Below are 25,302 nucleotides of genomic sequence, written 5' to 3'. Positions count from 1 at the left end.
GTGCTGGAGGTCTGTGCAAGCACAATTCACACTTTCACATCCCATCCGAGCACAGAGTGTCATGAGCAAGAGCAGGGGTAGGTGTAGCACATTGCTATGTGAATGCAAAGGGTTTATATGTGCCCACCATTCCCATTTATGGATGAACTGACCATAACCCAGCAAGCGGCTGCCTTGGTAACCACCGCAATCTACATTGCCCCTGTTAGTAGGATATTTTTCAGAATTCTGCTGGACCTCTTGACCTCATGGAATGTCCTTGGCGGCTCTTTCTTCAGAAGTCTACACCACTGTTGGCTAAAGCCCAACCCACACTTCGTAGCTTTGGCTACATGAAACAACCCGAATCAGAGGAAATGCCCACTGAGGCTCTGCATGACATCAGAGGAGAAGGTTTTCAAATAAAGAACAGCGTTTGACAACTCAGATGGGTGGGGAGGGCTCATTAGGTAGGACTTCTTCAAATAGCTGGCTAACATAGGAGGGAAAAACCACAGCAGTCACCCTGCAATTGTCAGCTGGTTTCTGGCACAAGGGCACAGCATTGGTACTGTCCTGCAGTCGCTTTGGCCATAAATAGCTTTTGTAAATAAAAATCTTGAGAGCATTTCACAGTGTGCTTCACCCAACCCCACGTAATGACTTGCTGCATGTACTGCTCCAGGAGGAACGTGGCTTATAGAGGTGACAGAGCGCCTGTGGCTCTGAACAAATCACTTGTACCATAATCAATTCCTTTGAGCAGATTCTTAGTTTTGATGTCTCTGTGTTTGGGCAGAGGCCCATCTACAACATATTAGAAGACTCCATCATCCACTGATGAAATGCCCCAGCAGGCTCTCTCCTATTTTTTTTTAATTGAATTTGTTAAGTACTTACTATGTACTAAGCACTATACTAAGTGCTGCAGTAGTTTACAAGATAATCAGGTTGTATATAGCCCCTGCCTCAAGTGGGGCTCACAGCCTAAATAAGAAGGAATGGGACAATCCCCATTTTACAGGTGTGGAAACTGAGGTACGGAGAAGTTAAGTGACTTGCCCAAGGTACACAGACTGCAGGTGGAAGAACCAGGATTAGAATCCAGGTCTTCTGACTCCAAGACTCATGTTCTGTCCCCTAGACCACACTACCCACCATCATGGGCTGCCCTGCTGCAGCCATTTTTAGTTGAACACCACCCTTCATAATGCAGCAGGCACAGCCTACTAACGGAGAGTAAGGTCAGGATGAAAAACGAGTTTGGGGGTTGAGCCCAAGGCCTCTGTAAATCTCAGAGATCACTGTTTCAAGTCCTGCGAGCCTCTGCATTAAACCCAGCCCTGGGGATCAGAGCAAAATGGCCCACATCCTCCCTCTGCCTTTTTCATTGCAATTTCCCTTGCTTTTTTCATTCATCTTCAGGCTAGGTGAGCTGAAGTGACCTCATGCCTGACTGAAGAAGTGCTTGTGGTCCCTCCGGGGCCACAAGTTTCAGCAAAATAAAAGATAATCTACCCCAGGCTAGACAGCTCTGTCCCTTTGGTTTTGGGGGACAGGAAGTGGTCAAGACTCCCTAGAGCTCAGGTGCAAAAAGGCCAAAGTGCAGAGCGAAGATGGAAAATTCAGTGAAAAGGATGATGGTATCTGGATGTTTTCAGAAATGTCATATGCAGAAATGCTAATAAACCTAAGTTCTCTGCACACAGTCAGTGCTCAATAAATACCAATGATTAACTGAATACTAGCACAGTTTTATGTTGATTTTATAGGTGGGTAAATGATATCTTACCTGCTCAGTGTGTTTGTATATATGGTATGTATTTTATATGGAAGTGCACAGGAAACAGCATGTTAATGTTCAAAAACTAAGCTTATTGGGACTGTCATATAACATTAAAATTACCTGCTGTAAAGTACTCCAAAGGCCGCACTGAAGAATGGCATTTGGCTTTAAAGGTGGCATCTTATCAGCTGGGTATGCCCTAACCCTGTTTTTTACAATAATCTTCTTTCTCTGGTTTTCCATGAATACTTTAGACCATGGATTACAGGTCTTCATCCAAGCTAGTCTTTTTTCCTCTACAATTCCTGGAAGTGAAAGTGGCCCCAGAGAGTACTTCACCGAATATCCCCTATCCACACTACACTCCAGGCATTCTTCTGATGCATCTTTCATCACAAACTCTGAAGTTCTAGTTTCTTCAGACTTTAAATCTTGTTCACAGTATTCACCTGCATTTTTATGAGATTCTAGCAGCCCCCCATAATACTCTTTCTCCATTGCATTACTATCATTTTCAATTGAATGACTAAGACCTAGTGTGTCACTCCTCTTCAGAATATTAATTTTAAAATTTTCACCGTTTTCTTTCATTTGGAACCCACTTTCACCTGCATGAGCCATCACATTCAGTCCTATTGTTTCCTTATTCTCTAATGAGGACAGTGCTAGATCGTTACTTTCAAGAGTTTCCAAATTATTTTCCTGTACATAGTCTTTTCTGTTTTCTTCCATTTTCTCTCCTCCCATTTCTGGTTTCTTTTTTCTCTGATCCTGTTTGTTTACACTGCTTTTCATTTCCTCATGTTTGTTGATTTCTTTATTATTTTCTCCTACTGTTATCTCCATTTGGTCTTTATTCCATTCTCCATGCTGTGAAATCACATTCAGTCCTAGAATATCCTTACTCTCTAATGAAAGTGGTGTTAGTTTTCTACTTTCTGTAGTTTCCAAATTACTTTTTTGTTCATAGTCTTTTCCTTTTTCTTCTATTTTCTCTCCTCCTATTTCTGGTTTCTTTTTTTCCTGATTCTGTTTGTTTACTCTGCTTTTCATTTCCTCATGTTTGTTGATTTCTTTATTATTTTCTCCTACTGTTATCTCCTTTTTTTGGTCTGTGTTCCATTCTTCATACTGTGAAATCACATTCAGTCCTAGAATATCCTTACTCTCTAATGAAGGTGGTGCTAGTTTTTTACTTTCTGTTGTTTCCAAATTATTTTTCTTTTCATAGTCTTTTCCTTTTTCTTCTATTTTCTCTCCTCCCATTTCCGGTTTCTTTTTCTTATGATCCTGTTCGTTTTCACTGTTTTTCATTTTCTCATGTTTGTTGATTTCTTTATTAGTTTCTCCTATTGTTATCTCCTTCTTTTGGTCTTTGCTCTGTCCTTCATGCTGTCTTTTTTTTTCATTGTGTTGTTCCTGCTTTTTTAATTCTTCTACCTGTAACTTAGAAATATTTTCTTTCTTGTCCACCTTTTCCAATTCATCAAGATTTAACTGTTTTGCAAGGTTTTCCTTTTGTTCTTCTTGGTTTTTTAGTTTATCCATTTGTTGCTGTTTCACCAGATTTTCTCTTCTTTCCACTGTTTCCAATTCATCAATCTTTAGTAGACTGGCAAAATTTTCTACTTGTTCTTTTTCAAATTCATCTATCCGTTGCTGGTTTTCTACACTTTCATTTAATGTGTGTGATTCTGATTCTTCTAAAACTACTGGTTTTGTTGTATTTTCTCTTTGTTTTGTATCCTCTATGTTTAGTTGCTTCTCTCTTTCTAATCTGAGGATCTGTTTCTTTTTCTCATATTCCTCATGCCTCTTCTCATATGCTTTACTTTTCTGTTTTTGCAATTCTTCTTGCCTTTTTCGTTCTACCTCTTCTTCTTTTCTCTTTTCTTTAAGCCTTTCCCTTATTTTTGCTTCATTTTCTTTCTTCTCTTGCTCCAGTTTATATTGTATTTCTTTCTTCTTATTTTTCTCTCTCAAATATTTTAAAATTGGATTGTATTTTTTGTAAACTACAAATTTTCGAAATGAAGTTTGAAGTTTTATGGCTGCTTTATGTTGTTGGTCTAACAAATGAAGTTTTTGTTTTGTCTTCTGGTCTTCAAAACGTTTTCTTTCTTCCTCCACTTTTAACTGAAGACTTCTCATCAAAGCCTAATAGGAAAAAAATAAAATTGTTCTATACCTGATATTTGATATAATGAAAGTAAACTTGCAGATGAAATACATACCTGTAGCCTAACTACTTACATGAATTAAGGTTATGCAACTTGATATTAATTCAGAGTTGTTTGTGCATTTCAAAACATACCCAATGATTAGGTACTAGAATTCATGCCCCATTTGGAAGAAAGGGGCATGTACTTTTTCTGGGGCAGGAGGTGGTTTGGGAAGATTCAGTGATTACTGGAATAGACCAAGACCAAACAGAAGATCCAGATTGTAGCAGTTCAGTGGCCCTACAGTAATCACAGGGTCTAGCACAGTTTGCTGGAGAATATAGTTCCTACAGGTAAAAGCTTGAGCAGGAAACCTAAGTCCTATCCAAAACTCCAAATATTCTTCAAAATATGATAGAACAAATTGCTTTTGTAAATGCAGTCCAATAAATACACAGGTATTAAAATGTTCAATCATAGAGGTCAAGATCAGTTATTCTGAATAGGATTGACCTCAGAAAAGAGGATTTTGATTTTGCGTGGGCTACTGGTAAAAAAAAAAGTTGGATATTAATGTCAAGATGATTGCTTTAGAGGCAGCAAACACCAGTGCCACTAGTATGTAGCACCTGTGGCAAGCTACAATAAAACTCCAGGCATTCTGAAGCAGTAAATTATTTTTCACCTCCTTCGAAGGCGGCTGAAACCTCTGAAACCCTAGGTTGTAAATTCCTCTAAGAACATATTCTACAGCTAAGATATTGGAACCACACCAGGTGTACTGTCCTGAAGCTATTTGTTTCAGGTAACTGATGGGACTCTAAAGGAGTTGAAATGAAAATGGATTCAAATTTGCTAGGACCATGAACACATTTTACATTCTAAAGGGACAGGCCCCATTCTAGGGAAATGCTCAAAAATATGTTCAAAATCACTATCTAGGTTCAAGCCGGTAGGGAAAAAATGTCTACAACGACATTCTCAGTAATTAAAACCCAAGCCAGCTTAGGTGAGGGGAATGGATTCAATATAATCGTCCTGAATCCCAGTGAGACCACTGCTAGCTCTGTTCTGGCTCAGCGTTAGGAAGCCGGTCTACAAAGAAATGGTATTGCCCCGTAAATGTAAGGCAGAGCCATCTATTCTAGCTTTCCTGGATGTAAGAGATGCAGAATGGAGTTTGTATGAGTTTGTGGCAGGAGGGAAGGTGATGGGGAAAGTATGGGGTCCATCTATTTACTATTGGCCCCTTTGGATATCGAGCCTCTTTAAGAGGTAGCACTTGATTTATGGCTCTACCCACTAATAAGTGTGTACTTGGGTTGATCGTATAAAAGTTGGACAACAGGAAAGAACAAATAAACAGACTCCACCACCTCAACTGTCCAGAAGAATTGATTCAAATGAATTCAATCCTACCAAATTGTGTTGCAAATAACATTCTCTACAATAGCATCAGAAAATCAGGGGTTAGAACACCTAACATTTACGCATCTTATGCACTAGGTCATTCTTGACTTTATAGAGCAAATTCAACATAGCCTAACAGAAAGAGCATGGGATTATGAGTCAGAGGATCTGGGTTCTAATTCCGCCTCTGCCGACTCCCTGCTTTGTGACCTTCCAGGCCTCAGATTCCTCATTCACAAAAAGAGGAGTCAATAGCTGTTCTCCCTATCAGTTAGACTGTGGTCCCCATGTGGGGACTATGTCCAACCTGATTATGCCTTACCAAACCCAGCATTTAGTAGAGTGCTTGGCATTAATTACTTCCCAAGGACTTAGAACAGTTCTCTGCACACAGTAAGCACTCAATAAATACAACTGAATGAATGAATTAATTAATTAATTAGGTGCTTAATAAATATCATCATTATCATGAGATAACCTTATCTAACAAGGAAAGTACCAGTTGTCCTATCCACTGAACACAGATCAAGACAATATTTCATACAATTACAAAATACCTCATGTTGCTTTAATTTTTCCTCCCAAACTTTCTGTTGTTCTTGTAATTCAGCATTCATCTTGCATTGTTCTTGCTGTTCAAAGATAATCTCCAATTAATCATTTCAATGTTCTAATTTATGATTCAAATAATATAAATAACACATGATTTATGCATATATTTATATATATGTATTGTTATATATACATGCACATATTTATAAATTTTGTTATAGATCCATATATGTATACATATATCTATATTTATATAAGCTAAGTTGATAAACTAAGGGAAGAGCTAATAGACTCCTGGGTCACCCAAAGCACTTACATACATATTTGTAATTTATTTAGTTATATTGATGTCTGTCTCCCCCTCTAGACTGTAAATTCATTGTGGGCAAGTAAGGGGTCTGTTTATTATTGCATTTACTCTCCCAAACACTCAGTACAGTGCTCTGCACATACTAAGTGCTCAAAAAATGTGACTGATTGATTCACTGACTGATGGCTTGGTGGAAAGAGCATGGATTTGGAAGTCAGAGGTCATAAATTCTAATCCCAGCTCTACCACTTGTCTGCTGTGCAACCTTGGGCAAGTCACTTAATTTCTCTGTGCCTCAGTTCCTTCATCTGTAAAATGAGGATTAAGACTGTGAGTCCCACATGAGACAAGTTGATTACCTTGTGTCTACCCCAGTGTTTAGAATGGTCCTTGGCACATAGTAAGCACTTAACAAAAGGCATCATTATTATTACTGTTATTATTATTTCCTACACTGGAAAATAGTTTTATGGAAAAACACAAGGAATTTGGCTCCATATTCTCTAGGTGATAAACAGAAATAGAATGAAATCCAGCAGAATTAATTTAGGATGTCTTCAACTGTACTACAATATAAAATACACTGGTTAGTTACTGTTGAAGTGACATATTTTAGACTTTAAATGCAGTCTTTTGGAAATCCTTAACCTGTTTTGCTGTATTTGATACGGGCCTTCCCTAAGCTCTCATTTCCTCTTTTCCCTCTCCCCTCTGCATCACCCTGATTTGCTCCCTTTATTCAGGCCCACAGCCCTTTGATATATCTGTCATTTATCTATGTGTTTATATTAATGCATCTCCCTCTCTAGACTGTGAGCTTGTCATGGGCAGAGAATGTGTCTACCAACCCTGTTGTACTGTACTCTCCCAACTGCTTAGTACAGTGCTCTGCACACAGTAAGCACTCAATAAATATGATTAATTGAGTGATACTACTAGAAGCTCTTTGTGCTTAAAAATAATGCAGTCAAGGTTTTGTAGTCTGACTTGGAAATATGATTTTTTTCCACTCTTCAAATAAATATTAAATACCTGTCACATATAATTCACTCATATAGATGAAACTTCTGCTAATACAGACTTAGTATAAAATGGAGTACAAATCTGAAATTCAACTAAAGAGGATTCCTTTAAGGTTCTCTGGCCTGATAGTATTTAATATAGTTTCAAGTTGACTTCCAGTTCAGACTGCTGGAATCCTTACATGACATAAACCCTGTCTTGGATGTGGGGAGTGGGAAGGCAGAGAAAGGGATGGTGTTAATTTTTAATGATAATAACAATTCTTATGGTGCTTGTTAAAAAAAATTGCTATGAACCTGGGCACTGTGTCCAACTTAATTAGTTTGTATCTGCCCCAGTGCTTAGTACAGTGCCTGACACATAGTATGCGCTTAACAAATACCATAAAAAATTCAAACTATGAAAATTAAATGAGGGGATGATCATTGCTATACAAATACAAGGACCTTATCAGTGTGGAATACACTTTATATGTCTAGTTGTGATGTGCTAAATGGACCTGTAATAAATTTTCAGTTCTTGTTTCATGATTCAAAAAATGGTTGGTGGAACCCATTAAAGTTGAGGTTATGGCCACCTGATGTAATGGCAGTATTTCTTTAAGGCTTCCAGATCACTGTGGACAGGGAATGTGTCTGTTTATTTTTATATTGTACTCTCTCAAGTGCGTAATACAGTGCTTTGCACACAGTAAACACTCAATGAATATAGAATGAATGAATGAATGAATAGAGTTTGCTTTTTAAATAGCGTAATGCATTGTTGGCTTGTATACGTTTAGGCAGGGTTTTATTTTCCTAAAATAAAACCAGCATTTCTCTTGAACTTTGTCCTGTTTGCTGCGCATCATGTCTCCCATTCATCAAGATTTCAAACCTACTCCTACCTTCCTAGCTGGCTGCTGGCTACCTTTATGCAAAACTGGTGACTCCAAAAAGCCTTGTTCTCGAAAGCAAAAATATTAAGCCCAGTTATCATAAAAAATACCAAGACATTGGAAGTACAAAAGCTTTTATGCCACCAGAAATCACTTCTTTCTTTTTCTTTGTCTACCTATATATAGGCTCTTTGACAGAAAACAATATACAACTTTACACAAAAAGAAAGTGTTACTGCCAAACTGTCATTATAGTCAGACATTGATAAAACAGCAGAATGGAATCCAATCTATGCACCTTTAGTCCAGTGGACGATAGTCATAACTACAAGTAATAATTACTTGTTCAAATGCTTCTTTGAAAAAAGGAAAATTTACCTCGTGAATATCCTCTAGCTTTTTCTTTTCAACTTCAAATTCCTTCTGCAAGTGCTGCCTCTCTTCTTCTTCTTCTTGATATTGTTTTTCTTCTCTTTCCCTCTGAGTTTTGAGCATCTCTCTCTCCTGTTCTTCCAGTTCTTTCTGCTTGTTTTCCCAAACCTCGTAGGCCTGTCTGCATCTTTCCTCTACCTCACAGTACTCAAAATGCAAGATCAATTCGGCATCACCTGTATTTATATAGTTTTTTAAAAACTCTGAATGGATAAAAAGGATTCATTCCAAAGAATTGCAAACATAATCATAACTAGGTTATAAATCAATGATATATATATATATATAGCTGTCTATATAGCTCACCCATGATGGGGAGGTCTCGTCCACGAATATGGATGAGTCCAGAAAGATCAACTAGTAAATCAGGGTGATGGTTCACTCTGTGCTGAGCATTCCACTAAGCACTTGGGACAGTACAATGCAACAGAGTTGGTAGACATATTACCTGCCCATCAGAAGCTTATAGTTTAGAGGGGGACACAGGCATTAAAATCAAGTATGGATAATCATATAAGCGCTGTGGGGCTGATGGTAGGGTGACTATCAAGTGCTTAAAGGGTACAGGTCTAACTGATGTAGAAGGGAGAGGGAATATGGGAAAATGAGGGCTTAGTCTGGGAAAGCCTCTTGGAGGAGGTATTTATTAGGAGCTTACTGTGTCCTGGGCATTGTATTAAGTTCTTAAGAGAATACAATAAGTTCTGCAAGGATATAGGTAGTTTAGGGTGCAGGTTTGAGGGCTGGTAGAGGGGCCAGGAAAAGCTACTGAATCTCAAGAAGGAATGAGGGAATGAGGCTTAACTGGATTAGACAGAACTAGCTCTATACAGGGGTTAGAAACAACTTCTAATGGCATTAAAGGACTAAGGTTTACTCTTCTGATTGATAACTAATGGAACCAACATAGCATCAAATTTCACCCCAAACTGAAAGTCCTCAAAGCTGTTGCAATATTTAATTTTCTAAGCTGTTGCAAGATCTGGACTTTCAGATATCCTACTGGGCTGCTAGCCCCTATCCTTAACATCAAAGAGCAAGTCAGGATTACAAATCAGAAGATCCCTGAATACAAACAGTCTACCAGGACTAACACAATGCTTGTTGCTTTATTTGATGAGATCTAGGATGTGAGGGGACAACAGAGGCATCTAAGAAGTTGCCGCTTGGCATTCTGCAGTGGGGTGAATGGAGAACAGAAAAAGCATTTTTAAAATAGAATGAAATACAACTTCAAACAATGTAGCATAGTTGTGAACTGGAGGAAGGCAGTAGCAGTCTGCAACAAGAATCATGTCCTACAACTCTATTACACTGTATTCTTTAAACACTTGGTACAATGCTCCGCTCACCATTAAAAGCTCATGAAATATCCCTGATTGCCTGAAAGGAGTTGGCTCTTTTAGAGCAGAAGAGAAATGAAATTGCTGAACCCTAGCAGCATGGCTTAGTGGAAAAAGCATGGGTTTGGGAGTCAGAGGTAGGGGGTTCTAATTCCAGCTCCACCACTTATCAGCTGTGTGACTTTGGGCATGTCACTTAACTTCTCTGTGCCTCAGTTACCTTATCTGTAAAATGGTGATTAAGACTGTGAGCCCAACCTGAGACAAACTATTTATTTTACTTGTACATATTTACTATTCTATTTATTTTGTTAATGATGTGCATCTAGCTTTATTTCTATTTAGTCTGATGACTTGACACCTGTCCACATGTTTTGTTTTGTTGTCTGTCTCCCCCTTCTAGACTGTGAGCCCGTTGTTGGGCAGGGACTGTCTCTATATGTTGCCAACTTGCACTTCCCAAGCACTTAGTACAGTGATCTGCACACAGTAAGCACTCAATAAATATGATTGAATGAATGAACAACCTCATTACCTTGTAGTTACCCCAGGGCTTAGAACAGTGCTTGGCACAGAGTAAGCGCTTAACAGATACCATTATTATTATTATTGATAATTATATTATATTTATTATATTATATATAATTATATTATATTATTATAATTATAATAATTATTGATAATAATAATAAAGTCAAAAAAACTACTGAGCATTCTAAATATAGCATGTGATATCATAGCAAATAATTATCTTGAATCAATTAATCAATGGCATTTATTGAGCGCTATGTGCAGAGAACTGTACTATATTTATGTACTTGGGAGAGTAAAATACAACAGAGTTGGCAGGCACATTCCCTGTCACAACAAGCTTACAGTCAAGAAGATTTTACATTTGCAGGAAAAGTTGTTGGCTGTTCTCTTTAGTCATACCTACACATAAGGAGTAACAGGATTCATCTTGAGGGCAGATAGACAGATGACAGAATTACCAATTGAACTGGTTTACCTGAAGAATACTGCTCTCCAACATTTAAATCACCAGAATTGGCTTGACTTGTGTCATGATCTGTAACATTTATGTCCAGTTCTTCTTTTTCTGTTTCAAATGATACCTGAAGAATTATCAATCAATCTGTTAAGTGTTTACTGTGTGCAGGGCACTTTATTAAGTATTTGGGAAGGTACAATATAACAGAATTGGTAGACACCTTCCCTGCACAATAAGCTGACGTTCTAGAGGGGTACAGAATTATATAAAAATATCCATATCAAATTAGGTTTAGCTATAAAAATAAATTTTTTCCTTGCAAAACATATCCAAAAGTGTTACTTTTTAAGTGTCTTTGATATCTTTGCTGGCTATATAAAATGATTTCCCTGTCTGGAAAGGTCTTTGTGGATAGTTTTGATCCCCAATCCAAAACCATTTGAACAACAAGATCTAGAATTTATTTTACTCCGATTTTTCCTAAACTAATAGACCCTCAATAACTTAACTCCACAGAGAAACACAATTATTTTTCTAATACCAAAGGGAACTTTCCTTCCTCACACTATTCTTACACTCACACTATTCTTCCTCACACTTTTCCAGAATGCAGTTTGGCCTTTGGTATCCATCCAGATATTCCTTTCATTATTTACAAATCTTTGGGTCAGCTTTATATGACATCTGACCCATTCCTATCCTTGGGACATGGGGTTTTAACAGGTCATTCCCTACCTGTTCTTTACAGACAGACCTGCTGTATAACCCCTCTCACCTGCTGATCACCTGGAGAGATTTAGAAGCCATGGAGAGAGGCCCTCATAGAAATGTGTGAGAGAGCAGAGGAGTAAGCATTTTTATCTCCTCCTTTAATAAGAGGTCAGCACACCCATGCCCCCAGCAAGGAGGAGGAAGGGGAAGAGAAGGAATGGCACTAGGATGTTACGGCACTGGGTAACCATGTCTGCAGAAACAGTGCCCTCGTCTCTCCCTGGTCTGGCCCTGCCTCCATTCCCTAGCTAGGGCAGGGGTTACAACTGGGGTGTGGAGGATGGTAATGTGAGGGATGCCATTGTGCCAGGAGACTCAGCTTTCCAGTTTGACCTGACAGCATCTGGGGAAAAATACTTGATCTGCATGTATTCAGGGTGGCTGTCACTGGGTACAAGGGCACTGATGGGGAAATTAGCAGTGGCTTCTGTGGCTTGATCATAATAATTGTGGTATTCGTTCAGCACCTACTTTATGCCAGGCACTGTTCTAAGCACTGGGGTGGATACCAGCAAATCTTGTTGGACACAGTCCCTGTCCCACATGGGGCTCACCGTCTTAATCCCTATTTTACAGATGAGACCCAGAGAAGTGAAATGACTTGACCAAGGTCACACTGTAGTCCCATAGCAGAGCAATGATTAGAAGCCAGGCCCATGCCCAGGGCCCTCCACCTAACCCAGGATTCAGGACAGCAATCAATCAATCGTATTTATTGAGCGCTTACTGTGTGCAGAGCACTGTACTAAGCATTTGGGAAGTACAAGAGCCCCTAATGCCCTGCATTAATCTAGTCCTGCTTTTAGCTCACCACAATATTTCATAGAGACTGATGCCTTTTCTATGTCCTCACCACTGCTCTTGATTCGAAGAAACCCTGGACAACCAGGACACTGTTGTCCCAGGCCTAGGTGTCCTTGTAGAAAGGGCACGGGCCTGGGAATCAGAGATCCTGGGGACTAATCCTTGCTCAATCATGTGCCTGCAGTGTGACCTCGGGAAAGTCACACGGCGGGCCTTAGTTTCCACATTTGTAAATACCTGTGTCTCTCCCAATCAGGCTGTGAGCCCCATATGGGTCCAGAACTATGTCTGGCCTAATTATCTTGTATCTAGCTCGGAACAAAGAACACTGCTTGATTCTTAATAAGCACTTTAACAAAACCACAATTATTATTACAATTATTTAAAATTGTTTCCACTGGAGTGGCAGATGCACTGCGGCGGAGGAAAGTCGGTTGTTGGGTAGGGATTGTCTCTATTTGTTGCTGAATTGTACTATCCAAGCGCTTAGTACAGTGCTCTGCACACAGTAAGTGCTCAATAAATACGATTGAATGAATGAATGAAAGTGGAGGGACAATACTGGTAACATGGTTTCCAAACCTGTCCCCAAAAGGCCAGGATTAACCCTTATCTGCAAAATGAGGATAATACTAATTGCCTGTCTATATCACACGGATATTTTGAGGACAACAATATTTTATGTAATACGGAAGCAATTTGGGAATAAAACATCAAGGTTTTATTACATATTCAACATCTTACAGGGTTAGTGCCCTGTGTTTTCAAGCAATGTGGTTTTTATTGCCTCATTCAATTTCACCTTGTATCATCAAACACTACTGCTCGCTTTGCTTGAAATTTTGACTGTTTAAGAGCAGTAACATTTAGCCAAATAATTAGTCATGAGATGTAAAGTCCAGCAGGCTAGGTCAGACCCCTTTCATCAGATGCCATTAGAACTGGAAAATTCTAGTCTTGTAGACTAATAGAATTACAGTTTCAAGGACAAGACTGGGGCAGTATATATTTTCTGGGTCCCATTCCTCCAGTCATAAGAGGAGATTGACTGTCCATTAGTAAATTTTATATTTCCGAATGTAAATTATTATATAGAATTTTGGGGCAGAAATTTCAGGTACCTACAGGGAAGCGACCTGGCCTAATTGAAAGAGCACGAGTTTGGGAGTCAGGCGACCTGGGTTCTAATCCTAGCTCCATCACTTGTCTGACTTGTCTGATCACTTTACTTATCTGGGCCTCAGTTTTCTCATCTGTATAATGGAGTTTAAGATTGTGAGCCCTATGTGGGACAAAGACTGTGTCCAAATCAATTTGCTTGTATCCACCTCAGTGCTCAGTACAGTGCCTGGCACATAGTAAGCACTTACCAAATACCATCATTATTAGTAGTATTCTCTGTGCCTCAGTTCCCTCATCTGTAAAATGGGGATTGAGACTGTGAACCTCACAAGCGAAAGAAACTGTTTCCAACTCGATTTGCTGGTTTCCACCCCAGCGCTTAGTACAGTGCCTGGCACATGGTAAGCACTTACCAAATGCCTTCATTATTCTCTGAGCCTCAGTTCCCTCACCCGTAAAATAGGGGATCGAGCCTCAGAGTGCCACGTCAGACAGGGACTGTGTCCAATCCATTCATTCATTCGATCGCATTTATTGAGCGCTTACTGTGTGCGTGGCTCTGCGCTAAGAGCTTGGGAGAGCACTAAGTAACAATCAACTCAGTTAATACAACTCAGTTGTAACAATCAACACCGTTAATACTATAATTATCATTATTACCTCTTCGTTTAATAGTTCTCGATGCTCATCATATTCAGATGTCAACTTGTTCATGAAATCTGCAGTGTTATGTGAATCTGTTCCAAGGCTATAACCTGAAAGAGAAAAAAAATTATGTTCTAAACAATGGTATGGGGTAAGCTTCGTCCAATTTAAAATTTGGATTATTTCAGCCACCGAAGTTTAGAAATAGTACATTATAAGTGCATTATAAGTACAGTGCAACAGAGTTGATAGATACATGCCCTGTCAACAACGAAGCCAGATGATGTGGCTCAGTGGAAAGAGCCCAGGCTTTACAGTCAGAGGTCATGGGTTCAAATCCCGGCTCTGCCAATTGTCAGCTGTGTGACTTTGGGCAAGTCACTTCACTTCTCTGAGCCTCAGTTACCTCATCTGTAAAATGGGGACTAAGATTGTGAGCCCCACATGGGACAACCTGATCATCTTGTATCCTCCCCAGTGCTTAGAACAGTGCTTTGCACATAGTAAGTGCTTAACAAATATCAAAATTATTATTATTATTATTATCTATTGGCTAGAGCACGACCTGGGAGTCAGAAGGACCTGGGTTCTAATCCCAGCTCTGCCATTCATCTGCTGTGTGGCCTTGGGTGGGTCACATCACTTCCCTGTGCCTTTGTTACCACATCTGTAAAATGGGGATGAAAACTGTGAGCCCCATGTGGAAAGTGGAGTGTGTCCGACCTATCTTGTATCTAGCCCAGCGCTTTGTACAGAACGTGGCACCCAATATGCACTACAAATACCATTTAAAAAAAAACAAGTTTATAGTCTAGAGATTATCCAGTCTACCGCTATCTCTTCAGATCCCCACTACACCCACATCAAGCAGAAACTCCTCACCATCTGATTCGACACTCACTCAACCTTCTCACGACACCTTTCCCAATACAACCCAGCTCATACACTTTGCTCATCAAATACCAACCTATTCGCTGTTCATCATCATCATCATCAATCGTATTTATTGAGCACTTACTATGTGCAGAGCACTGTACTAAGCGCTTGGGAAGTACAAATTGGCAACATATAGAGACAGTCCCTACCCAACAGTGGGCTCACAGTCTAAAAGGGGGAGACAGACTGACTCTCCTCCTTCCATCACTTCCTCACTTTCATCTCACCCATCATCAACCTGTGCTCACCCCCAGACTCAAACCCTCTTGCCTGGAACTCTCTCCCCACCCACACTAGGAGATACTAAAATTATACCTCCTCCAGGAAGCCTTCTTCGATTAAGATCTCAACCCCCACCCTATTTTCCTTCCCACTGCCTCTCCCAAATACTGAATCCCACCCTCTAAGCACTTAGGTAATCATCCCACCCCTCAGCACTTGTGTACATATCCTTATTTTCAATTCCTTCCATTAACTGTAATTTATCATAACATCACTCTCCTCAATAAGCAACATCACTTTGCAGCTTCTTCTGTAATATACTTTCTTTGCCTGAGGTCATGGAATTCTCATGTTCCTCCCTGTTACCCTATTTTACTATTTTTGAGGAAAGAACGTCCATTGGTTGAAGGAAGAACAATGAACAGAGAAATTTTTAAAAAAACCTAATTATATGAATGAAACACTCAATACTTAAGCAATCAGAACTTGCCTTCCAATAATTTCATATTAAAATTCAGAAAAACTATGGAGAATTAAGGATTAAATTGGATTATTTATTATTACATGATTCCAATCTGAGATGTCAAATTTAAGCAATTTTGTGTTTAGAAATAGACATTTTTGCTGAAGGCTACACAGTGCAGTATTAGATCTATATGCGACATTACAAGTTTTTTTAGGGAGGTCATGGACTTAATGTAGGAAAACTCTACTTACTGGAAATATCTGTATCTTCCAAATCTTGAAGAATAATACTTTCTGCATTCTTACTTCTATTTTTTACAAAGTTGATACAATACAGGACTGATTCTGGTAATTCATCTGAATCCTAAAACATGAACATATACAATTGTGGTTTACCAGAAGTATGTTTAGGAATTGGTAGCATTACTGTTATAAGGCATTTGTTGGACTTATTTAGACCAATATAAATCTGAACTTCATCTACTTGTAAATGAAATACTCTGAAATTGAAAGGCATTTTACGTTACTTATTTCTTAGCTTCACCCTAAATTCAATTCTGCACTCTTTCCATTCAGGATACATAAAAACATAACACTCCCGGTGTTACAATTTAAAAGTTTTCAAATTGCTTTTTATTATCGAGTTTGATATTCGCTGTGCCTGAAGCTATTTTTGCCTTTACCTTTTGGGCACACTTTCTTTTCAGAGCTGTATCTGTCATGATTCAAGTGTTCCATGCCACTGGCCACCGCAGCTGTTTCCTGTCTTTCGATGGTGATGCTACATTGTCTGAGGTTCTGCTTTACTGTGTTCTTAAACACAGTCAGTGGTATTTTATGAGTGCTTAGTATATGCAGAACGCTTTACTAAGCGCTTGGAAGACAATATTACAGTAGAGTTGGTAGACAATACCTGCTCTCAAGGAGTGTGGGTTGAGTATGGAAATCCAAACCTCTTAAAAATTAATCCTGAGGATTCCTCTTGTCGGATTAGGGAAAGGGGGGCCCCTCCCACTACCACCGAACATTTCACTCCCAAACAGTTTATCAAAATTAAAAGACACTTAAAAGAAAAAGAAAACAAAATTGGAGCTAAATACCCACAGACTGACTCTCATTCCAAGCTTCTAATGGTGAGTCACTATCATCATCTTTTATTTCCAAAGAGGATATGCTGATTCTATCCAATTCAGCTTTGATTTCTTCTTCAAGTTTCACATCATCATCACTGTTGTCCATCCTTCTTAATAACAAAAATAGTCATGAAAACAAAAACAGAAAACAATATTCTAATAACTTCAATGTATACAAGCTATAAAAGATGTTTCCTTATTAAAATAGCTTCTACATTTTGAATTACACATTCTCTGCTAAATATTAGTCACATCTGTAAATTCGATTTTATGTTTCTTGAGTCCACTTGTCTGATGCGTATGACCTTTGGACAAGTCACTTCACTTCTCTGAATCTCAGTAACCTCATCTGTAAAATGGAGATTGAGACTATGAGCCCCATATGGGACAGGGACAGTATCCAACTCTATTTGCTTGTATCCACTCAGTGCTTAGTACAGTGCCTGACACATAGTAAGCACTTAACAAACACCATCATAATTATTATTATTCTCTGTGTCTCAATTGCCTCATCTGCAAAATAGGGGATTGAGACTGTCGGCCCCAAGAGGGACGAAGACTGTGTCCAAATCTATTTGCTTGTATCCACCTCAGCGCTCAGTACAGTGCCTGGCACATAGTAAGCGCTTACCAATTACCATTATTATTATTAGTATTCTCTGTGCCTCAGTTCCCTCATCTGTAAAATGGAGACTGAGACTGTGAACGTCACAAAGGAAAGAGACTGTTTCCAACTCGATTTGCTCGTTTCCACCCCAGTGCTTAGTACAGTGCATGGCGCATAGGAAGCACTTAACAAATACCATAATAATTATTATTATTCTCTGTGCCTCAATTACCTCATCTGCAAAATAGGGGATTGAGACTGTCTGCCCCAAGAGGGAAGAAGACTGTGTCCAAATCTATTTGCTTACACCTCAGCACTCAGTACAGTGCCTGGCACATAGTAAGCACGCACCAATTACCATCATTATTATTAGTATTCTCTGTGCCTCAGTTCCCTCATCTGTAAAATGGGGACTGAGACTGTGAACGTCACAAAAGAAAGAGACTATTTCCAACTCGATTTGCTTGTTTCCACCCCAGTGCTTAGTACAGTGCCTGGCACATAGTAAGCACTTAACAAATACCATCATAATTATCATTATTCTCTGTGCCTCAATTACCTCATCTGCAAAATAGGGGATTGAGACTGTTTGCCCCAAGAGGGACGAAGACTGTGTCCAAATCGATTTGCTTGTATCCACCTCAGTGCTCAGTACAGTGCCTGGCACATAGTAAGCACTTACCAAATACCATCATTATTAGTAGTATTCTCTGTGCCTCAGTTCCCTCATCTGTAAAATGGGGACTGAGACTGTGAACTTCACAAAGGAAAGAGACTGTTTCCAACTCGATTTGCTTGTTTCCACCCCAGTGCTTAGTACAGTGCCTGGCACATAGTAAGCACTTAACAAATACCATCATAATTATCATTATTCTCTGTGCCTCAATTACCTCATCTGCAAAATAGGGGATTGAGACTGTTTGCCCCAAGAGGGACGAAGACTGTGTCCAAATCTATTTGCTTGTATCCACCTCAGTGCTCAGTACAGTGCCTGGCACATAGTAAGCACTTACCAAATACGATCATTACTATTAGTATTCTCTGTGCCTCAGTTCCCTCATCTGTAAAAGGGGGATTGAGACTGTGAACCCAAGCGAAAGAGACAGTTTCCAACTCGATTTGCTGGTTTCCACCCCAGCGCTTAGTACAGTGCCTGGCACATAGTAAGCACTTACCAGATGCCTTCATTATTCGCTGAGCCTCAGTCCCCTCACCCGTAAAATAGGGGATGGAGCCTGGGGGCCCCACATGAGACAGGGCCTGTGTCCAATCGATTTATTCATTCGATCGCATTTATTGAGCGCTTACTGTGTGCGCGGCACTGCGCTAAGCGCTTGGGAGAGCACTAAGTAACAATCAACTCGACAACGAACCCAAGGTTTGCTCGTCTCCTCCCCGGCGCTTAGTACAGTTCCCGGCACATAGGAAGCGCCTAATACATAGCACCATTAGGACAGGCCCCAGGCAGAGTGACTTTACCTGTCCGGGCTGCTGGCGGTGGGGAGCTGGTCCTTCCAAACAAAGCGTAACCATGACAACAGCGAGGCCCAACTGACGCAACTGACTGAAACGGAGCCCGACCAAAGGATGCTTGCTGGAGGAAGGAGGTTCCCAGGGCAGTACTGTGTAGTTGGATTTCGGGGGCGCAGATCATCATCATCATCATCAATCGTATTTATTGAGCGCTTACTGTGTGCAGAGCACTGTACTAAGCGCTTGGGAAGTACAAATTGGCAACATATAGAGACAGTCCCTACCCAACAGTGGGCTCACAGTCTAAAAATCCAGGAAGGGGAGAGGCTCGGCCGACCCTGGGTGGGTGACAGGGGGGGAGCTGATAGACATTCTGGTGGGATTCATTAATTCAATAACATTTATTGAGCGCTTACTGTGTGCAGAGCACTGGACTAAGCGCTTGGGAAGTACAAGTCGGCAACAGATAGAGGCCCAACAACGGGCTCTCAGTCTAGAAGGGGGAGACGACAGAACAAAACATGTAGACGGTGTCAAAATCGTCAGAACAAATGGAATTAAAGCTACATGCACATCATTAAAATAAATAGAATAGTAAATATGTACAAGTTAAATAAATAGAGCAATAAATCTGTACAAATATATACACGTGCTGTGGGGAGGGGAAGGAGGTAGGGCGGGGGGATGGGGAGGAGGAGAGGAAAAAGGGGGCTCAGTGTGGGAAGGCCTCCTGGAGGAGGTGAGCTCTCAGTAGGGCTTTGAAGGGAGGAAGAGAGCTAGTTTGGCGGAGGGAGGGCATTCCAGGCCAGGGGAAGGACGTGGGCCGGGGGTCGACGGCGGGACAGGCGAGAATAATAATAATAATGGCATTTGTTAAGCGCTTACTATGTGCAAAGCACTGTTCTAAGCGCTGGGAACGAGGCCCAGTGAGGAGGTTAGCGGCGGCAGAGGAGCGGAGGGTGAGGGGTGGGCTGGAGAAGGAGAGAAGGGAGGGGAGGTAGGAGGGGGCGAGGGGATGGACAGCCTTGAAGCTGAGAGTGAGGAGGTTTTGCTTGATTCGTAGGTTGACAGGCAGCCACTGGGGATTTTTGAGGAGGGGAGTGACATGCCCGGAGCCTTTCTGTACAAACATAATCAGGGCAGCAGAATGAAGTGAAGGATTCAGTTCTGGGCACCGTAGCAACGGCCTCTTTTTTATTTTTATTTTCTTTTTTAGTGGGATTTGTGAAGTGCTTACTATGTGCCCGGCACTGTACTAAGCCCTGGGAGAGATGCAAAATAATCAGATTGGACGCAGTCCTTGTCCCACAAGGGGTTCAGAGTCTTCATCCCCTTTTTACAGATAAGGGAACTGAGACCCAGACAAGTGAAGTGACTTGCCCAAGGTCACACGGCAGGCAAGGATGAGAACTCAGGTCCTTTTAATAATAATAATTATTATGGCATTTGTTAAGTGCTTACTATGTGCCAAGCACTGTCTAAGATCTGGGATGATAATAATAATAATGATGGTATTTGTTAAGCGCTTACTATGTGCCAAGCACTGTCTAAGAGCTGGGGTAATAATAATAATGATGATGGTATTTGTTAAGTGCTTACTATGTGCCAAGCACTGGGTAGATACAATATTGTCCCTCAAGGGGCTCACAATCTTCATTCCCATTTTACAGATGAGGTAACAGGCACAGAGAAGTTAAGTGGCTTGCCCAAGGTCACACAGCAGACAAAAGGCAGAGCAGGGATTAGAACCCACGTCCTCTGACTCCCAAGACCGTGTTCTTTCCATGAAGCCATGCTGAGTCCTTTTGACTCCTAGGTCTGGGCTCTTTCCACTGGGCCATGCTGATTCTCTAAATCTGCCAGTCTGGGAGGCTTTATGTCATATAACAAGGAGTGGAGAGAGGAGGGATTGCCATTCCTTCATACTCTGGCATCTCCTTGTCCCTTGGGTGGCTGGAAAGCAATGAGCTCAGCGAGGGCTTCATTCCTCAGTAAAGGGGTCACAATGTGGGGCTCAAATCATCAATTCCCTGTGCCACCATGGCAGAGGGCAGTGCAGGATAATGATGGTATTTGTGAAGCATTTACTATGTGCTATGCACTACATTAAGCGTAGAGGTAGATCCATTATACCCCTCTCAGGTCACACCTGGAGAGTTTCCAGAACTCTACCAGTCGGCTACGGGAGGGAGAGTCAAGCAGAGGCCTACCCATTCCATTCTTAGTTTGGGCAGTGGCTAGCGAGTGGAAGGCAATCTGCTACAAGTCAAAACTTAGCCATGCTGGGCAGCAGTGGTGTGGGAGAGAGTCAAGGATGGAGACTCAAATTAACTGCGCGGAAGGCAGCAATGGTAAACCACTTCCATATTTTTTAACAAGAAAACTCTATGGATACACTACCAGAAAGGATTGCAGTTGGAGAGCGGGGCGTTCTGAGAGAGATGTGTCCTTGGTGTCGCTATGGGTCGGAAACGACTCGACGGCATAAGACGAGACAAGGTCCATTACAATCCTATCAGATACAGTTCCTGACCCTTACAGAAATTGGTTTAGGTGGGAGAGAGAACAGGTATTTCATCCCCCTGTTGCAGATGATGAAACCAAGGCACAGTGAAGTTAAGTGACTTTCCCAAGGTCACAGCAGGGAAGAGCTATAGCTGGGATTCGAATCCAGGTCCTCTGGCTCCCTGGCCATTGCTCTTTCCATTAAGCTAGGCACTAATTTCTAGACAAGGTGTTGTCCAACTGGCTGATGTGAAACCCTGTGAGAGCAGGGAAAAACTAGCCAGCCTTTATATACTTGAAGATGTTTACTTCAAAGCTGCTCCGAGGAACTGCAGATATACCCCTATAAATAAGTGGTGGAATCAGGATTAGAACCCAGGCCTTCTAACTCCCAGGCCTGTGTTCTACCCACTAGGCCATGCAGCTTCTAATAGGCCATGCTACGATGCTCCAAATTAAGCATGATATTTTCCTTCAGTGAATGGTCCTTAATCAGAGGTCTGCCACTGATGGAAAAATGTTTAGCTAAAGTCATCCCTTAGCTATGTTCAAGCTGAAAAATGAAAGCTTCTAATGTTCAATCCTACTCATGCAGACAGAAAAAGACCTAGCCAGCAGATACAGTCTTCGCAAAGGAAAAGTTAAGGTCTCTTAGCATGTGCATTGTCCTTTAGAATAGCATCTGACAGAAGGGTTGGATGGAGAAGTAGCATGGCCTAGTGGAAAGACCTCGGGTTTGGGAGTCAGAGGACCTGGGTTCTATCCCAGTTCTGCTGCTCATCTGCTGTGGGACCTTGAAAGTCATTTAACTCTCTGTACTTCAGTTTCCTCAACTGGAAAATGGGGATTAAATCCTTCTCCCTCGAACTTAGACTGGAAGCCCCATGTGGGGACAGGGACTATGTCCAACCTGATTAACTTTCAACTGCCCCAGTGCTTAGAGCACATAGTAAGTGCTTAACAAATACAATAATATTAATAGTAATAATAATATAGTCGGAATTGAATGAATCACATTAACCCCTTTCCCCATCACCGTTTGAATAAACCTGGGCCATGTGAAAGCAATGCAATGTGGGATGTGCTTGCTGAACTCTAAATACACTTGCCATCCATGGGGAAACTTTCAGCTCAACACAAGTACCAGAGGGTCAAACATCTTAGAGAAATGGTTTAGGAAATGCTTTATATAGGTGACAGATTACTGCATATAGACAAGGGTCTTCATCAGAAGTACAGAATTTAAAACTGTCAACAGATCCTGTTCCCTATGTAGGATATTGTCCAAGAATGCAAGGACAGTTAAAGAGAGAGAAGGCAATCAAACAAACCTAGCATAGCTTTCAGCAGACAGCAAAAAGAAGATGGCCATAAAAGACATTCATTCATTCATTCGATCGTATTTATTGAGCGCTTACTGTGTGCAGAGCACTGTACTAAGCGCTTGGGAAGTACATGTCAACATATAGAGACGGTCCCTACCCAACAACAGGCTCACAGTCCAGAAACTCCATTTCAAATTGAAAGTGTCCCTCCTTGTGGCTGACTAATTTCACTTGCTGAGTTACAGCCACTCAACTTTTAAAAGTAATTATCACTTTAATGAGGGTTTACCCCATCAAGTGATGGCAGAAACAAAAGACCAACACAAAACAAAGTATGAGTGTGGCATGAAACAGCGTGAGTCAGAGAGGCTGATTAGTTTCAAACTTTCATAAACTCATTCTGCTTCACTAATTACATGAGTAAGATGGACTTAATGAGTAATCATTAATAAAAAAGTTGCTTGTATCCTAAGATATATTAATTTGGGGGACTTTCTTCTGTTCTTATAATTTCACCGGGAAAAGAAGCAAGAGGCAAGGAGGATCGTTGGCAAGTGAGATTCTGGGAAAGAGTCGTGGCTGCTTTCTCTTCCCGCAGCTGCCCTGCCCATGGCCTGGCCTTGGTCTCTACTATCTTGTGGTTTCCTGGAGTGATGGCTGACAGATAGCTCAGGAGATGGCTCCTCTGGGTTGGGAAGCAATGGTAGGGATAATGGCTATTGCTACTGGTAAAAGCAGGGTCAAAGTGCCTCTTCCTTCATCCTCCTTCTCCTTCCCACTCCTCCAGGCAGGAGTATTGATGAGGGAATCAGGAGAAGGAAGGATAGATAGGGCTGAAGGGCCCTCAGTGGGGAGGGATCCAGATGGCCCGCTTGGTGGGACAGGAAATGTTGGGCAGCCCTGCTCCAAGACAAAGGTAGCATGGTGTAATGGATAGGGCATGTTCCGGGAGTCAGATGGTAACGGGTTCCAATCCCAGCTCTGCCACTTGTCTGCTGTGTGACCTTGAGCAAGTCGCTTCACTCCTCTGGGACTCAGATACCTCATCTGTAAAATGGGGATTGAGACTGTGAGCCCCACGTGGGACGGGGACTGTGTCCAACGTGATTAGCTTATATCTACCCCAGCGCTTAGTACAGTGCCTGGCACACAGTAAGCGCTTAACAAATACCATTAAAAAAATGATATGGTGGAAAACACTACAGAATTTAGTAATAGATGTCTCCCCCTTCTAGACTGTGAGCCCACTGTTGGGTAGGGACTGTCTGTATATGTTGCCAACTTGTACTTCCCAAGCACTTAGTACAGTGCTCTGCACACAGTAAGCGCTCAATAAATATGATTGATTAATAGATGGAATTTGGGGATGGAAAAAGAGGGAGTGGACAGGGAACATGTCTATCAACTGCATTATATTGTAGTCTCCCCAGCACTTAGCACCAAGCAACAAACAAATCTTTCCCATCTGTGAAGCCTGCAACTTCGGTGTTATCCATGACTCCTCCCAATCAATCAATCAATTGTATTTATCGAGTGCTTACTGTGTGCAAAGCACTGTACTAAGAGCTTGAATGTATCAACAGATACATTCCTGCCCACAGCGAGCTCACAGTCTAGAGGGGGAGACAGACATTAACCTAAATAAATAAATAAATTACAGATATATACAGAAATATACATATGTGCTGTGGCCAGGAGAAAGTCACTGGGGGCCTTAGAGAGTGAAGTCTCTGTGGAATGAAGAATCAGAGATTAATGGGTTTAGAAGGAGTTGGGAGAGAGGATCTGTACACAATAGGTAATATAACTCCTTCCAAGACTTTGGATAGAAACGGGAGCAAGAAGATGAGATAGCTGGAAGGTGCCTCGGGATTCAGGGAGGGATTTTCTCTTTGGCAACCACTTGAACATGCCTGCAAAAGAGGGGAAAGAATGCAACATTTGGAAAATCCTACTTGCATATATCCCAGCCTCCATACGAAACTGGAAAAAAAAATCAATGTAAAAAGTGTCGAAAAGATAACTGCTGAAAACGTTTCTCAAGTCAAGGTATTCTCAGAATGTTTCCTTAATTAGAAGTTTGAATGAAATATTTTTTTAAATTTTATTTCCTTTAAGGATTTTAAAAGGCACTATATTTTCCATTTTGATTGTCCAGGAGACCCAAAAATGTTAACATGGTAAAGCTTTTTCAGTTAAAAACAGTTTTGCAATGCATACTTAGAGACAACACAAGTTTTTCTTTACAGTTTTCAAGCTGAAGACCATGCTATTTATTTTCCAAAGGGTAACCATAACTCATTCATGGGGATCAATTAACAGAGCATACAAGTTAAGTTAAAAGCAAACAATTCATTGTTAGGCTGGAAAAAAAAATAAACAGGCAGCGCGGAACTCTTTGGTTACATTTATTTGTAACCAGGAAGTTA

The 25,302-nt window shown here is 40.9% G+C and overlaps 1 protein-coding gene and 1 non-coding gene across 2 annotated transcripts in view; one reads left to right on the top strand and one right to left on the bottom strand.

Annotated features, from left to right (window-relative positions):
• The window catches only part of LRRIQ1 (leucine rich repeats and IQ motif containing 1), a 174,630-nt gene extending 157,552 nt beyond the window's left edge, over positions 1-17,078 (bottom strand). The window contains exons 1-7 of the mRNA XM_038756452.1: positions 16,935-17,078; positions 16,083-16,194; positions 14,223-14,317; positions 10,884-10,989; positions 8,478-8,707; positions 5,895-5,969; positions 1,886-3,922 (exon numbers count right to left, since the gene is read on the bottom strand). Of these exons, the coding sequence (XP_038612380.1) occupies positions 1,886-3,922; positions 5,895-5,969; positions 8,478-8,707; positions 10,884-10,989; positions 14,223-14,317; positions 16,083-16,194; positions 16,935-17,069 (2,790 nt within the window). The 5' untranslated portion in view covers positions 17,070-17,078. The remainder of the gene's footprint in view (positions 1-1,885; positions 3,923-5,894; positions 5,970-8,477; positions 8,708-10,883; positions 10,990-14,222; positions 14,318-16,082; positions 16,195-16,934) is intronic.
• Positions 17,079-21,175: 4,097 nt separating this feature from the next.
• On the top strand, positions 21,176-21,310 carry LOC119937326. The gene has a single exon (XR_005454002.1). It is a non-coding gene; the product is annotated as a small nucleolar RNA SNORA7 (small nucleolar RNA).
• Positions 21,311-25,302: the final 3,992 nt, after the last annotated feature.

This window comes from Tachyglossus aculeatus, chromosome 14, assembly GCF_015852505.1.
Source record: "Tachyglossus aculeatus isolate mTacAcu1 chromosome 14, mTacAcu1.pri, whole genome shotgun sequence".
Lineage (NCBI taxonomy): Eukaryota > Metazoa > Chordata > Mammalia > Monotremata > Tachyglossidae > Tachyglossus > Tachyglossus aculeatus.
The sequence above is the reverse complement of the archived record's forward strand: the minus strand, read 5'-3'. Positions and strand labels throughout refer to the sequence as shown.